At 42.9% G+C, this 16,076-nt stretch overlaps 1 protein-coding gene across 1 annotated transcript in view; it reads left to right on the plus strand.

Annotated features, from left to right (window-relative positions):
- Positions 1–2,765: 2,765 nt before the first annotated feature.
- The window catches only part of TRUB1 (TruB pseudouridine synthase family member 1), a 31,751-nt gene continuing 18,440 nt past the window's right edge, over positions 2,766–16,076 (plus strand). Inside the window, 3 exon segments of the mRNA XM_075423806.1 lie at positions 2,766–2,978; positions 4,444–4,536; positions 8,332–8,387. Of these exon segments, the coding sequence (XP_075279921.1) occupies positions 2,834–2,978; positions 4,444–4,536; positions 8,332–8,387 (294 nt within the window). The 5' untranslated portion in view covers positions 2,766–2,833.

The raw sequence follows: 16,076 nt of genomic DNA on the forward strand, positions 1-16,076 counted from the left end.
CTCGGAATCACTGGAGATAAACATCTCATTTCAAATAGGCTACTGAGCAGATGGTAATGACTTTTAATCACAAGCAACACGAGGCAAATCTGAAATAAAGCCCTTGAGATGAACAGTTTGGTACATCATTCCCACCATTTTGAAGGCCGAATAACCTTGCCCCATGAAGAGAACCGTGTGTGAATTGTGTACACTTCTACTTCCAGCTCACTGGAATGCTGACAGTCATTAATAGTTTTTCACATTTCTTGTTTTGGGCCCTTATCCAATGCCCACTGAAGTCAAAGTAAACCCCTTTCTAAGCCTTCAAAGACTCCATCTGCTGCATTAACAAAGTGTTGTGTTTTAATTGCTGATGCAGAAGTCTGGGAGACCTACTAGAACCTGCTGCTCAGAACTAAAATTGAGAGTAGTGGGTAGTTTATTTAGCCACCTGAAACCCCCATCCTTCAAAAAACAAACAAACAAACAAAAAGCTTTTGCAATTTATGAAAACAGTACTGGGGGTCAGACAGTGACCTTGAGCTCATGCCCTATGCCTGTGCCAGGGTAATTACATCATTTTAAGCAATTCTCTGCTTAGGCCAGTCCTGAGAAGGCAGCACAGGGAGGTTTGTCATAGGCCCCGTCTGCTGCTGCGTTGTTGGAAAGCTGAGGTGCTCTTTGCACTGAGGACACCTTTATGCCGAGAGCCAAGAGTGGAGCTCTCCTCTCTGCATACTGTGCCTCCGAACCTTTGCGATGTTTTCAGAGCAGTCTGCTGACCCAGTGATGCTGCTGGGCACGGCGATGTGACAGGTTTGCATTGCAGTCCTTGGGCTGCAATCTCCTTGCTCGGAAGCTTACTAACACCATCTTTTAATAGCAAGGTTTAAATAGTTTTGCTGGAGCTCGCTTACAGAGTAATTGGTGTTTAAGCTCTTTTTAGCAGGGATTAATGAGAATAGTTCTCAAATGGTTAGCCTGAATAAACCATGTCCGCAACAAAAACTCCAGCAGGGTTTACAACGTGCCTTCCACAACTCCACTTAGATTTTCACTCCATGTAAATCAACAGCAATTTTCCTGCTGACCTTTAACTCAAGTGTGGCTTTGCCATTTTACCTTCTGGAGAAGGACTCTGGCACCTCACTTCCACGTCCTGCATCGATGGCCACCAGTACCAGGGAATCCACCCTTGCAGCTTATGGTAACAGCAAATACTTCCACAGCCACATTACAGCTATGTAGATGAGATCGAAGCAAGTAAGGTGCCTAATTAACAACATACACAGAGAGAGAGGCGTGCAGGGGAGGCTGGCTGGCCTTGCTGGTGGCAGGAAGCCTTGGCCCATCTCGTGGGTGCAGCTGGGAGCTCTGGGCCCCGTGCAGCTGCCTGGAAGTTGTGGGCAGGCACGGGGCGAGCCGCTGACGCGAGTACAGGCTGAAAAACCACACAGGGACCTCGGTCCTGCTCTGTGCAGGGAGAGCCATTGAGCTCCGCAGGCAGATTTGCTTCCCTCAAGCTCTGGGGAGGACTGGGAACACGCATAGCCCTTAGCTAACCGTAACAGCGTCTCTTCGTGGTTTCACCTGCAGGCTTTTACAAATGAATAAATGAAACGCACGAGTGAAGCACCCAAGCTCTTGGTGCCTTGCTGCAGCACAGCTTGCTTAAACGCCTTGGGAGCTGATGCCGTGAAAAGCCAGAATTGAAGACTCAATAGTCAGAGGGCTATTAAGCAGGGATTCTTTATTGTGGTGCCGGGCACACGGGGGATCTCTCCTCCAAACCTGCACGCCAAGCACCCTGTCATTTCAGGTTAAATACAATCACAGTATACATATGCATTATATTTCCAAGAAATGCTTAGCATATTAATGATTTTTTTCCAAGAACTAATTAGCATATGTTAATGTCTTTCACGTATGTCTGTTAGTGTCCTCAGGTGGTCTTTGGGGGTCTTACGATGAAGGCTTATACTCCTCATCACAGTGTCCGCTGGCTGACCTTTGTTTCTGCCCAAACTCAGTTCTAAGATCAGTACATGGTGTCCTTCCAGGTTGTTTTGCTCTGGTCTTGTTGCCCTCTTGGTGCCTCTTTATCTCTGTGGCTTGGTGCATCTCCCCTCCCAAGGCCGAGCTGTCTGGGGTAGAATTATTGAGCAGCCTCTCTATCTTATAGCTTTCCTGTCTTCTCAAAACAGCAAGGATCTCCTTTAGTTTAATTACAATCCCTCTGGTAAGTGGAAATTTTATATTTAGGGGTTATCAGAGCGCTGTCAGAGAAAGGAGTCTGTACAAACCAGGCCTGGAGGGGAAAACGGTTGGGTTTGGTGGTCTTACAGGTCTTTTCCAACCTTAACACTTCTACGATCACCAGCACCTGGACCCATCGCTGCCCTCTGAGCCCCCCTGCCTGGTTTATCTCCCAAAAGAAGGGCGCAACTGCCAAACCGCGCTGCTTTGCAACCAAACACAGCCTTTGCTGTACTTCAGTGCGGAGGTGAGGGGTCTGAGGGAGGGCCGCCGCCCCGCTGCTCTCATATATGGCACACGCAAAGGCAAGAAGACTAATGGATTCAGCAGCCAGCCAGCAGAATATAATTCTCTCAAGGCGGGCAACTCCGCGCTGCGGCGGGGCCTGCCGGGCGGCCTCCCCTCACGGCGGCAGCGGACTACATTTCCCAGCGGCCCCCGGGCGGGGCGGGCAGCCCTGCTCGGCGGGGGTGCCCGGCGGCCTCCCCTCACGGCCGCGGCGGCCTACATTTCCCAGCGGCCCTCGGGCGGGGCCTGGCGGGAGCATGGCTGCCCGGGAGGCGGGCGGCTCTGCTCGGCGGGGCCTGGCGGGAGCATGGCCGCCCGGGAGGCGGGCGGCGTGGCGCTGGGCAGGTCGGCCGAGAAGCTCTTCTCTCTGAGCGGGCTGTTCGCCGTGTACAAGCCCAAGGGGCCCACCTCGGCCGGCGTGCTCAACCTCCTGAAGGAGAGGCTGCTGGCAGGTAGGCGGGCCGGGCTGCCGGGCTGGGCCCGGAGGGCCGAGGTCGGGGTTTGGGGGTGAAGCGAGGAGGCCACGGCAGGGAGGAGGCTGAAGGAGAACTGGTTTTCGATTTCTTTTTGTGGTTTTTTTGGTGGTAGCCCACGGCCATGGCGCGGCCCGGGTTGCGGAGTGGAGCCGTTCCTGGATACGTTCTGGCTGGCCCCGCCAGACTCAGCGTGTCGGCCGCGCTGCAGGGTGAGCTGCGAGGCCCCATTCTCCGCTTGCTCGTTTGCGTCGGGCATTTGTGGCTGCCTGGGGTACAGCACGGTGCCGGCCTGCCTTTCGGAGGGGGATAAGATGTGCCCCAGCGGAAAGCTCCAGCCCCGCGGTGGGCGATGTGGGGGATCCCAGCGTCACTGGAGAGCTGCCGAGCGTGGTCCCGGGGCAGCGTGCACCCACCTGCCCGGACGGGCGTCGGCAGCGTCACTGTGCTGCAGTCCCACTGCATGATGCCATTGAAAATCACAAGAGTGAAAACCACAAAAGTGTTTCAAGGAGTTTGAAAGTGCTGGGCACAGTCTGCGGAAACTGTTTTGTCTGAATGCAGGGAAGCCTTGGGTGTTAGGGGGGAAAAAAGTGTTATTATTGCAAAGGTGTGAGTGCCTATGGCCTAGATTCTCCTTCTAATGATCTGGGCTTTGGGGCGCTTGTTGATGAAGTGGATGTAGACTTACAGGCTGGTGGTTGCCTCTTTAGGCTGATTTACTCTGTAATGAACTGTAGTGTAGGCACGGACTTTAGTTCAGCTGTGCATGGGAGAGATTTAGCTGGATCATGTCCGATTCCCTGCAGTGAAAGGCATAATCAAGACACAATAGAAAGAAGTCAGGGAGCTTTAGAGTGTTTGTCATATTTAATACTAATAAATAAGGGGCATTGGACTCTGCAGAATTACTGGAGTCATCAGCTGCGTAGGAAGTATGGTGGGTTGAGGTGCTCTGACAGCGTGAAAGCAGCAGTGAGCAAGTTCAGTTCATTGCAGGGTTTCCACAGGGCTGCATACATGTGAACAAACATGGCCCATTACATGGGAGTAAATGCAACACAAATTTTTCAGGTTATGTAGTGTAAAATTTGTGTATACTAGATGATTTTGGGGGCTCTGCTGCTAGTTCTTGCATGGTTTTTTTTAATGAAACTTCATGGGTGAACTGTCTGCCAGGTTTTCTAGTAGTTTTTTCTGACCATCGCTTTATAATAGTGCAGAAGACTTGATTAGAATCTAAGTGAAAATAGCTTGAAAATTGTTTGGGGTTGGGAGGAGGTCTAGGTGAAACATTGGTCTTATTCAGTACAGCAGTTTCTGCACTACTAATTCATAGTTTAAATAATTGATTTTTATCTCCTTTAGCCATCTGGAATTATGTGCTATTTTTCCTGTGTTGTAAAGTTGTCCTATAATGTCTCATTTCAACTTCTATTTGCAGAAGCTGGTGTGCAAACAAATGGAAATAAAAGAAACCAGGTTTTGAAAATTGGACATGGTGGGACTTTGGACAGTGCAGCGGCAGGAGTTCTGGGTAATGAAAAATATAAATACATTCATCAAAAGATGATTTCAGGAAGCATTTTCATGCCTACATGAAATCAGACGCAGAGAAACAATTTGGAATATGCATGGCAGGCTTTGTGGGTTTGTGGGAAGGACAGGCTACTGTGAAAGTGTGGTCTGAGTTAAACTTCCCCTGTATATACGTTTACGTGCATATAATGTGTTTCTTAACAGAAGGCTGACTTTTCCACCCCCCTACCAAATTCCTGAACAAACTTGTGGGCTATTACATGAAAATACAGACTCTTGTGTAATGAACTCTAAATTACCTGAGAAATTGATGGCTTTTTTACTGAAGCTGGGGATTTATAGTCGTCATAATTTTGTGAAGTACTTGTTCTTAAACTAATGCTTTTCTGGGATTTTGAGGGAGCCTTTTGGGTTGTAATATGCGCCAAATGAAAGATGTAAGAAAATTCAGCTGCTGCTTTTTTTGAGGCTCATCACAGAAACCTTTTTCACTTCCTGCCTGTCTTGCTCAATAAAGAAGAGTCATCAAAGAGATTTTCTGTTTTAATTTTGATAGCAATCCATTTATTGAATTGCTGTGTTTTATTAAGGAACAGGATGTGTCAATTGCTGTTGTGGCAAAACTCAGCTGTGGGTGTGACCGTTGGGCTGGATTATTCCCACATCATATATTGTCACCAATAGTTTTGTTGATGAGTAACGTGCAGACTACAGCTTGCTGAAATCATAGCCTTGTAGCTCTGCTTGGCTAGAAGAAAGAACAGCAGTACCTTTTCAGTACTGAAAATCAACAGGTGCAACTATGAGTATACACTGGAAGTGAATCCACTGAGTTTTGATGTACTGACTTCTAGGGACACCTCTGCTGCAAGGGGCTGCTGTTTGCTGAGCTTGTTGCTAGCAGAGGCCTATAGGCTGGTAATTGTCTTTGTCACCTGTGAACGTTGCAAAATGTGACTCTTGGGCTAGAAGTAAGCACTAGCCTGTTTTGTTCCAGTTTCCTGTACTGTGTGGCTGCTCCCCAGAGAATACTGTGTGTATTGCTGAAGTGGGCATTTTCCTTTTACACAGATGTTGTCTTTGAGTGTGCTACTGCTCATTGTGGGAAGTCAACAGCATTGATCCATAGGAAAAGAGAAATCAGTTGTACTTCTTAATTTCTTCTCCTGCTGTTCTCTGATATTCAGCAGTCTCCGAAGTCTGCTCCTGTGGCATGACAAAAAGTACCTGGGCTTGATGTGCTTGGTAAAGACAGAGAAGTGCATCGTCTTAATATGCTATGGATTGATTAAAAACGACATAGGGTCTTTCAGTCCGCTGCCGTACAAAACACACAGAGAAAAATCAATAGTAACTAGATTGGAAAGGACAAAACTGGAGAGGAGTGGGAAGGGGAATGTGCCCAGATTTCTTGTGAGTTCAGGTAGGATAATGAAGAGAGGGGGGAGGATACAACAGAAACATTCAGAAAGTATGAGCTGCTTTTTGGCATAGGGTGGTGGAGCAGGAAGGTTTCTTTCCTCATGGACGGTAGCATAGTAGAAGTATTTCTTTTCTGAAACCTCTAATCTTCCTTTCTTGATCTATATTGCTCTTTCCCAGATTTTCTGTACTGCTTATCTATAACTTTGTTCATGGGAATTAGTCGATACGGAGTCTTCCTTGGTGTGCCAGGTGTACTGCAAATAACTGAGCAGTGCTTTTCATCAGAAAGTATGCTTTTATATTTCTTTTCCTGCTGACAGCGAACGTACGTGATAAAGGACCTTGGAGACAGGGAGCAGTAATCTGTAGCATGTGAGTGAAAGGCAGCTTAGAGACCAGGTGGTGTGTGACGGCCCTGCACTGGTAGGAGCATGGAGCGACTGCTGTGTGAGAGGCAAAGTCTCTTGTCTTTCCCTGTCTGTGGCTTCTGTTGCATTTGGAAGGTGGTGGGAGCCGGGACTCAACTGCTTCTTGCTGTTAGGTCTCATATTGCAGATAAAAGAAGCAAGGAATTGTAGGTCAAGTCTTAGTGAGTAGCTTCTTTTAATATCCATCTAAAGCTGTGGTTCCAGTTTAGTGTTTCTTGCTGTACAATGGGAATTGTAAATATTTGGCTTGTTTCTATATGACAGTATGAACTGTGCTTCCATATTAGAAAAGATGAAAAAAGATCAAAATTAAAACCTAGCGGTGAAGTTTCAAAGGAGAATTATGATGACGTCTTTTGAGAATGAGCACATCTTTGTAATGTGCACTCTACCTTATGTAGGGGAGATTGGAGGTCCTCTGTCCTGGGAGGATCTAAGCAATTTATAAAAGGGCAGATGTAAGTGAGTGACGGTAATTGTTTTGAAACTGAGGTAGATATTATTTAAGCCAAGTAGCAAATGCCATTCAGGAAGTGGTTTAGAGACTGGCAAATTAAAAGTTAAAAATTCAGTTAAACCTTGTTACACCCTGTGTAGTGTGGCAAGTTTGGTTTATGTCACCTTTCAGTAATACACATGCTAAACAAGCTGATGGTTAATTGGGAAAATTGTTAGTGTCTTGTTCACAAAAGCATTCCATATCTCTCTAAAATTTTTCTGTTGAATCTCGTGACACTCCACAGATTTCAGCTCAGCAGTTATGTTAAAGTGTCAGTGATGTCATCAAATTGCAAGGAAAGTGCATGGCTATAAAATTTTATCTGTGTGCTTATCTTCTTTTCTGAGTCGTGTTGCAGCTCTTTCCTGTCTGGTGAGTATGACAGGAACAGGCAGAGCTGAAGGTACACAAAAGCGCGAGCACAAGGGCACGTGTGACTAAAAACCCTCAGGAACAAGAGGAGAAGTAATCGAGAATAAGGAGTCTAATGAGTCTCAGAATGTAAAGACTGAGAAGCAGTGGAGCACAAGTGTTTGTTTAAAAAAAAAAAAAGTTCATTGTCTGGTTTCATGCTTTTGGTACTGGCTCCTGGTTAACACGAAGCTGATTTTCTGCACGCTCCCTTAACTCCTGTAGTTTTATTAAAAGCAAGGACATGAGCTGTTATGTAGTCCATGAGTTGTACACAAAACTAATTTCCTTGTAAAATTTTCATTGTTTCCCATCTTCCTTCTGTTGTCATTGTTTCTTTGGATTGCTGTATGCTGAGAAATTGGTAGAAAAGCATGTTCAAGGAAAGCACCTGGTTGTGAAAAGCTTTAAAATAAAATATAAAGTAGACCTATGTTTCTTGTCTTTTTACGAAGAGCTGACCAATTGTTGTTTTGCAGAATACTGGTTTAAGATTGAAAAGACAGTATTCTGTACATATACAATAATAGGAGGATTTGGTTATAAAAGATAGTTGACAGAGGCAGTTGGACCTTTTGCTTATTTTACTTTCTTGCTGTAAGCCTGATAAATAATTTCATTATACTGTCTTGGCTCTATTAGTCTTGGTCACTATCAACCTTTAAAAGGGACATTTACTTACAGTGAAGGCTAGATTCATTATTAGTGAGCCATAGCCTTCATCAAACAAGAGAGGGTGTTAATTGCACTGCCCCATTCTTTGGTGATGAAAAGGTAAATAAATCTAGGGGTTGAATCAAAGCATTTTAACAAAAGATGAAGCTTATTTATCGTCTGCTTTAGGCTATTTTCCTTTCACTAGTCTTGTGGTGTTTGAATGGCAGAGATACTTTCTCATAACCGTTGACTGTAGCTAACAGAGCATGAAAGGCTGTGTTTTTGACTAGCGTAGTATTTGGTAACGAATGGTGTTGAATAAGGGCACTGCAGAGCTGGTTTTGAAGTGGCATTTCTCCTTCTGTCTTTGCAGTGGTTGGTATTGGAAGAGGAACAAAAATGCTGAGAACTATGTTGGCAGGTTCCAAGGTAAGGAGTGCTAAATGACTTACATTGGTGGGGCTTTTGATTTGTTTTCTTTTTTTCTTCCAGTGAAGAGCTGCATCAACATACAAATACCTCAGCCATCCTATGCATTTAGTTTAAATGTCTATTTCACTTCCTTTTTGCTTTTAGTCAGGAATTTGGTATTAAGAATTTTACATCCAGAATGGTTATTTTAAAACCTTTGCTTGTCTTTTTTTCTTTTTCTACAAAATGTTAATAAAGACCAAATTCCTATTTTACAGGAAGATTTCTATAATATTTAGTGTTTTCAACAAAAAAAAAGTGGAGAAAAACTGTAATGAAGATGGCACTGTAAATGATGTTTTGGAGATGTAATTGTGTGTGATAGTTTTTGGTAATTTTCCTTATGTGTAGATAACATAATTGTTATTTATCTTGCAGTAACAGATGGTCTTTGTTTCTTTCCTCTCTTCTTAAATATCATAAGGCCTTAAGAGGCACCTTTTGGAATTAAGAGTGTTTTGCGTTCATGATAGTAGCTGTCGTTGCAGATTGCAGCTCTACAAACGCAGGGGTGGGCACGTGTAGGAAGCCAAAGGTAACAAGTGCCTCGTGGCTGGAGGAGATAATCCAGCCTGGAGCCTTGACAGATAGCGATCTTGTTCATTGCTTCTTTTGGTGAGATGTACTGTGTCTTCGGTGCGTGCACTCCAGGTTGTAGGTGTTACATACACAAACAAGCACGGATACTCCCAAGAATAATCTACCAGTGTTGATTTCTTCTTTGCAAGTAAAATCCTGTGCTTTTAGCCATTATTTTTAAATGAGAAGTTTAGGTAAGAATGACAGATGAAGAAATCAATTAAGCCTCCCAGATTTCATCTTACACTCAGGGAAAGTCAATAATGGGCTAAGCAAATTGATAGCCTTTCTAATGCATTTTATTCTGCTGATTTTCCCATTCTCTTCTGGTCTGAACTCTTACGCTCTTTATAGGTTCTGAACTGATAACTTCAGGTAGAATTTGATTGACAATCTTCAGTTCAACTCAAAGGAATTTAATATGGCAGAAGGGAATAGAACTAGGATATAAAGATGTAGCTGTAGAGTCTGATCCAAAACTTGCTGTAGCCAGTGTCAGTCTCTGCACTGACTGCAGTGGCTTTGCATTTGGTTTATAGGGCCAGATTTCAGAGGCATCCGCATTTTGAAACATGCAGTAAGCAGTTGGAGCTGAATTTGCAGTGGGAGGGTAAGCAGTTACCATGTGACATCTCCTTTTAAGTTAAAAAAAGGCATTAAGGTACTTCAGCTAATTTAAGTCATGGTATCTAAATGTGTGAAGATAGTTGATTTGAAAACCTTTAAAGCAATTGAAGTATCTCTTAAGCTGATGTTCACAGTGGAAACAGCTGTGATGGATGAAGTCATTTCAACCTTTTTGGCAGAAGAGGGTATGCACAAGCTCCTTGGCAACTCTGCTGTGAAGTCCTGTAGTCAGTAGGAGTGTTACCCAGCCAAACGTGGTGCCCAGATAGCTCAAGAGGGCTTCACAGCTGCTGCTGAGCAACAAGAGAGGGGAAGGTGGGAGGAAGGGCAGTGGGGGCAGTCTGGTAAGCTACACCAGCTAGATCCTTCGGCTCTCCGCTGGCCTTGCATTGGTGTAGGCTGTGGGCACTTGGTTCAGTGAGGCAAGCGAGGTCACACCGGTATAGTAGATCAGCTCTTGCACTGAAATTGTTTGTGTGTTCTGGTGTGGTTGCAGCGTGTGAGGTAGCTAATATCCATGCCAGGTGGCATGGCTGTCATGAGCCTTCATTGGGAGCTTGTTGTGTCTCTGCTTTCCTGTTTTCTGTTTATACTTGAATACATTAGGCATGCAGAAATTTGAGAGGCTTAAGGAAGTTGATGAATGTCCCGCAGATACCTGCCTATTTGTTTTTTGGATCACACTGACAATAGCTCATAATGTAGTAGGAGATCTGATACAGATAAATCCATGGCTGTCTAAATAGGTTTGAGTACCTTTTTGCATCCTATGCCGTGTGCCGAGAGCTTATACTCTATTTCATCTTTTTTTTACCATTGTGGATGCTAAAGTGTTCGTTGAAGTGTGATGTTTTTCTTTTGTTCCTTATGTCTGAGCCTCTCTGGTTAGGATTTACTGCTTGGTTATAGGAGTGTATCTTGTAAAGAAATAGTTCAGTCTATCATTGTTGGCAGCAGAGCTATGCTGAGTGGCCAAAACGTATGTTACTGCAGTAAACTCCATATGGTGGCTCTGCCAGGGATTGGACTGTTTCTGATTTTTTTCCCAAACATTGTGTGAAACTTTCCCGACTCTGTGTGGCAGCTCTGAACATTATCACTCGCTTTGCAAGTCATACACATTATACAAGGAGTGTTACTCTTTCAGTGTAAATCTAGTTCTCCACTGGTTTGACCTCCTTATGAATTAACTCAAAACAAGTAGAAATGTGCAGCCAAGGGCAATACCTACTCAGTGTTCCAGATTTCTCATTGATTTCTTAATATTTATCCAGAAATAAAAATATGTGCAAGCTGGCTTAGGTTTTGTTTGTTTGCTTTATTTTGTTTCAAATGTTCGAAATGAGGGGAGGAAGCTGAATCCTCTTGGAACTGAAATTTAAATACTGAGCATTTAATACGTGTTCCATAGGAGAATCACCTTTCCATCTTGTGTTCTGCTACTTGGTGTTGCTTGGGCTTTTTGCGCTGCATTATTTTGAGAGAAATTGTTTTATCGTGTTTGCAAAAGAAAGATAGTAGAATGACAATATGATATAAAATGAATATGATGGCGGTGCAACAATTTTTATTATGGTAAACTGTTTCTGAAGGACTCGGTCTTATGGGTGAGTAGTCTGTCTCAAATACAATGTAGAAGTCATTTTCTGCGGGGGGGAAATGGGTTAGAAAATGCCAGCTAGCAGCATGGTTTCCAAAGCGGTAATCCTGTTTTAAAACCTCTCACCTACCAGAAAGTGCTGTTACGTAGAAGCAATGAGGGAAATGATCAGGGACTCGTCAGAGTAGAAAAAAGAGAAGAGCAGTAAGCAATGAAATTCTTCATTATTCAAATATTTTCCATTGGGTGGAGATGTCTTCCAACACATACAGCCTTTTTTTTTAGGTGGGATAAAACAGGGTAACTGAAACTTTCAGACTTCAGTTCCATGCTTCGTTTGCATATTTTTCAGTGATTTAACATCTGGGTTCACCCTAGGAGAATATGAGTCATACTAGTTTGAATGAAGCCAGAACTTGGCCATCCATCAAACTGTGCTTGAAATCACTGCCTCTCAATGAGCAGAAAACATGAGCGTATTGTTTTTATCTAAGGATGCAACTTCTTGTCATGGTCCACATATAATCTGAAACCCCTGGTGCTTAGTGATATGAGGAGAACTGCCCGAGTACTTTGTGCTGGTTGCACAAGCTTGGGCGGGGACGACTTAAAATAGAAAATTTAACCTCAAAAGTTGTGGCTTCTCCAGAATGAAACACTAAAAAAGAGAAACAACCAGAAGCAAAACCAACCAGTGGATAGAGTAAAACCCAAACTCCAAGTGATCACAAGGACTAGAAAGAGAGAAAGAGATTATGGGCAGAGGGAAGATGCATCTCTGACCTGATATGTGACAACTTCGATTTACTATAATTGGAAAAACTTGAGTTCTTATGAATCCTGGATGGAAAATGAGTGCTAGTTCAGTGACGAGGTCTCAAAATTTGACAGTTGCACTTGTATCCTAGGAGAGAGGGCTTGCCTGAGCAGGAATTGGTTCAAATTGCGTAAGAGAATTTCTGAAAGACTTGTAAGTTACTTCTTGCAGCGTGGTTCCGGAATTAGAGTTTGTGCATTGCAAAATTGTTTCTCCAGAGACTTGGCACCAGATGCTGCGGAACAAAGAGTCCGTAAAGAAGGCTTTTTCTTTACCTCCTGTGATTATTTTACTGTCCTAAAAATTAGGCTTTAATTTGTATCCCTTAGCTTGTTAAACATAAAGGTTGCTAGCTTTCTCCTTGAATTCATTTTTTTGAATTAACTCCTTAGCATCCATCTTTTGGCAGTGTGTTCAATGAATTAATAATGTGTTAAAAAGCATTTCTGGTAGTTCTATAAGGAGCAGAACTAATGAAGCCTTTTCTTGTGACTTTTTTTACAGCTCGTTAGACACCAGAGCCCCACATGGACTCTTTGGTATGCAGTAATACAGTGGGGCTCCCTCTGGAGCCTTTTCCTTAGTGGAAGCTGTAATAAATTTATTTCCTCTATCTGTCTGTTTTCAGGAGGCTGGCAAGACCTCGGCATCTCTGAGACCTCTAGTCTTCTGCCAACATTTGTGTGTTTGCACATTAACACGCACACCATGATGGTGTAAGTGTTATGTCTTTGGAAATCCTAATTTTCTTTAAAGAGCCTTACCGTGGGGTTTTTTTTTTCAAATGCAGTTCAAAAGCAGTTTGTGCCCTAGTTCATATATTTGAGTTACGAATGCAAGAAAATTGAGTTGACTTTCCTTTTGAAGGATCCTCTTGGTAGCGTGTGCTCTGACTTTTAATCTTAAAAATTTCTTTACAGTATCACCAGCTGAGCTCTTTGCTTCATCTTGCTTTCTTTTGTAGCTGGTAAAACCCAGACTACTTATTCGTGCAGTGCACAGTGTTGCGTTCTGTTTTCTTTTGCATATTCTTACAATTTTAACATTCTCTTGGAAGTGCAAGATTTGTGGCTAGTGATAATACTTTTTATTAGACTAATCAGTATAGTATGAAAAACTAGGCATTTGGATATGCAAGTCCTTTCTCAGGTCTAAAATAGAAGTCATGGATTTTAAAACTAAGTGTATTTCAGATTTGTTTAGAGTTTAGTGAAGTAGGTGTCCTTGGACCATTTCTGAAAGTAGTTAATGCTTCTGAGTGTGGTATACCAACAATTCTGGGTGGGCAAGCGGTTATAAGTAATGCCCCTAAGACTGTTCCACGCACATGGGCTACATTTCATTACCTTCTTTAGTACAATAAAATAAGAAAACAATGTCTCCTGTGTGGGGTAGCAAGGTTTTGTTCACAACTGGTCAGCCAAGCTTCCAGTCACAAGGCGAGGGGGGCTGTTACTGCTTACTTGATGATTCTTCAGATCCCATCTTGCTTGTGTTCATCTGTGGTTTTAGCTGGGCTTTTTCTTCTGAAATGCAGTGTTATCGTATCCAATTGTCTATATTTGTCTTGGAGGAATCCAAGTGAAAGTGGTTTGTTGGCTCCTTAGCTCTTTCCCTAGGAAATATTTCATCTGCAACACCTGCTCATTTTTCACTCTGTGGTTCATGCCCTTTTACATTCTCACACCTCTTTGTTTACAGTATCCCATCCACAATAACCAAGGGTCTGACTGAATTTCTGTTTGTATTGAGGTGGGAGAGGTAACAAAAAGAGTGCAGTATGTGACCTGCTCATTTAAGCAAAATGGATTGTAGCTACACAAGATGTCATTACTTTCCCTCTGTTCAAGCCGAAAGAAATTATTGTTTCCTTACAAGGGAGGTAGGAGAGGAAAGAGATGATAAGGTTATCTCCTAGGGGAAAGACAGAGCCTGGTAGATTATACATTGTGGCATGTGGAAGGGTTAGTGTGAGGTAATGTTATAGTGTGCCATAAAACCAATATCTCTATTGAGCCCATGTTTTTTTTTCCTGAACCCAGTGGAGTTATGAATTTTAGTTCCCAGGCTTGTTTTGAAAGGTGTTTTATAGGTTTCCCTTAAGGAAAAGGACTGGCAAATTGGAGATGGAGTGATTGTTTTATGCGAGATGTTAACCCACAGGCAGATGGATGTGTTTTAGCCGTTGTAGACTGGCTAGGTGAATTCTCCCTGACGTGCAGTGGTTGCTTAATTTCACCCATTTGGTTACCACCTTGTATGTTAGATGAAGTATATTACATTCCTGAAATGTGGGTATGGGACAGAGAAGTCTTGACATTTCTGTTACACGGTATTTGCCACTGTATTGTGCAAACATCCAAGGAATTCCTTGGATGTTTGCACAATACAGTGCAAAGATGTCAAGTCTATTAATAAAACTTGTCCTACTTATGTCTGTAGCCTGTAACAGCTATATCCAAGTACTGCTATAATAGTTTGCGCTTTTTTTAACCACTGCTGACACTTGAGAAAGTTTTCGGAGAACCAGAACTTTCTATTATAATTCCACAACCTCTTGCAGAGCAGAGTAGGTTGATTCAGAGACCCATCGTTGTTTATGCAAACTTTGCATTGGTTTCTATCCTGTGTGTGTTATTTTATGTTACTGACAACGAATTTCTTGTTCCCTGAATGCCTCAAGGTATTAACTAGAGATCAATGTCTGTTTATGAAAGTATGATTGTCTTCCTTATTTTGTCACAAGGAAAATGCTTATATAAAAGGAAGGCTGGGAAAATGCATGAATTCTGTTGGTTTTGATGTGTTTTGAGAATGTGTAGAAGGTGTTATCAAAACTTGAAGTGGTGTCTGTACAAAACAAGATGCACTGAGAGAACGTTAAGCCCACACGGTGGAGGATGCAGGAATCGGGAAGGGCAAAAGTGTTAGCTGGATAAAATGGGCTTAACTGTGCCCCTTACATGTTACACACTGTCAACATCTTTAATTACCTGTTGCTGCAAAACACGATGCATTTTTTTAACCTGATTTTTTTGATAACAAATCATAAGAGGAGGCTGATTTGAGTGTCTACTCTTTCCTGCCCTGCCCAGTATCCCCAAAACGCAGCTGTAGGAGAAGCAGCTGTTAAATAGTACAGATCTACACTTTCCTGCAGTGGTACCATTAGTAAGCTGGCTTAACACGCTGTGTATCGCTCGAGTCTCTTTTATGCTCACCCCAGAGGCCTAATCTATTAATAGCTCAGCTTCATGCTCTATTAATATTCACACTTTTTTTAAACTCTTGAAAATCTTGAGGAGACTGCACCTATTGTGCTGTCGAAGCTCTTTCCTCCAAAAATGCAGAATATTTTAAGAGCATGCTCTAGTGTGATTTTTCTGTTCTTCCATTCATAAGGTCAGTGTCGCCTGCTTTCCTCTTGACCTTTCTGTAATTGTCTATATGTCTGTGCTATGCTTGCATTCATTAAAAGAAAAATCCAGACTGCAACACAGCAAGGCTTTTTTCTCTTTCTTAATAAAAAGCACAGGGGAAAAAAAAAGATCTTAGCAGGTTTAAAGTAGCCATTCTGCATTGTTTTGTGTAATGTTCCCTTCTAGTCATTTGGAGAAGCTCTTAGCACTGGCTTTTAGAATTTACGGCATTTTAGCCTCAGCAATGTCACTGAATTCACCTAAACGCTTTCATGCATTCAATTTTATCTGTGAATTAGTGTGTACCTACAAAGTCTTACCCCTCTGGAAGGACTGTCTTACATTTCTGGGCAGAGAATTATGAATTTCCTTAAAACTCTGTTCCTCGGATAGAAGCTGAAGGTCGTCTGTTTATTTTGTATAGTGTGGTGTAGTTCCTTGAAGGCAGAATGAGGCAACAGGTAAAGAACAGGTATTAAAGCCGAAGATGAAATTGAAGAACTAACCTGTGATAGGTTTCCACAGAGACCAAATGTCAGAAAGGTTTGTTTAAAGAGACTGGGTTACAAGCAGCCAGCTTTGCATGTTAGCCTGCGTTCCCTCTG

This window comes from Opisthocomus hoazin, chromosome 6 (assembly GCF_030867145.1).
Source record: "Opisthocomus hoazin isolate bOpiHoa1 chromosome 6, bOpiHoa1.hap1, whole genome shotgun sequence".
In the NCBI taxonomy this organism is placed as follows: domain Eukaryota; kingdom Metazoa; phylum Chordata; class Aves; order Opisthocomiformes; family Opisthocomidae; genus Opisthocomus; species Opisthocomus hoazin.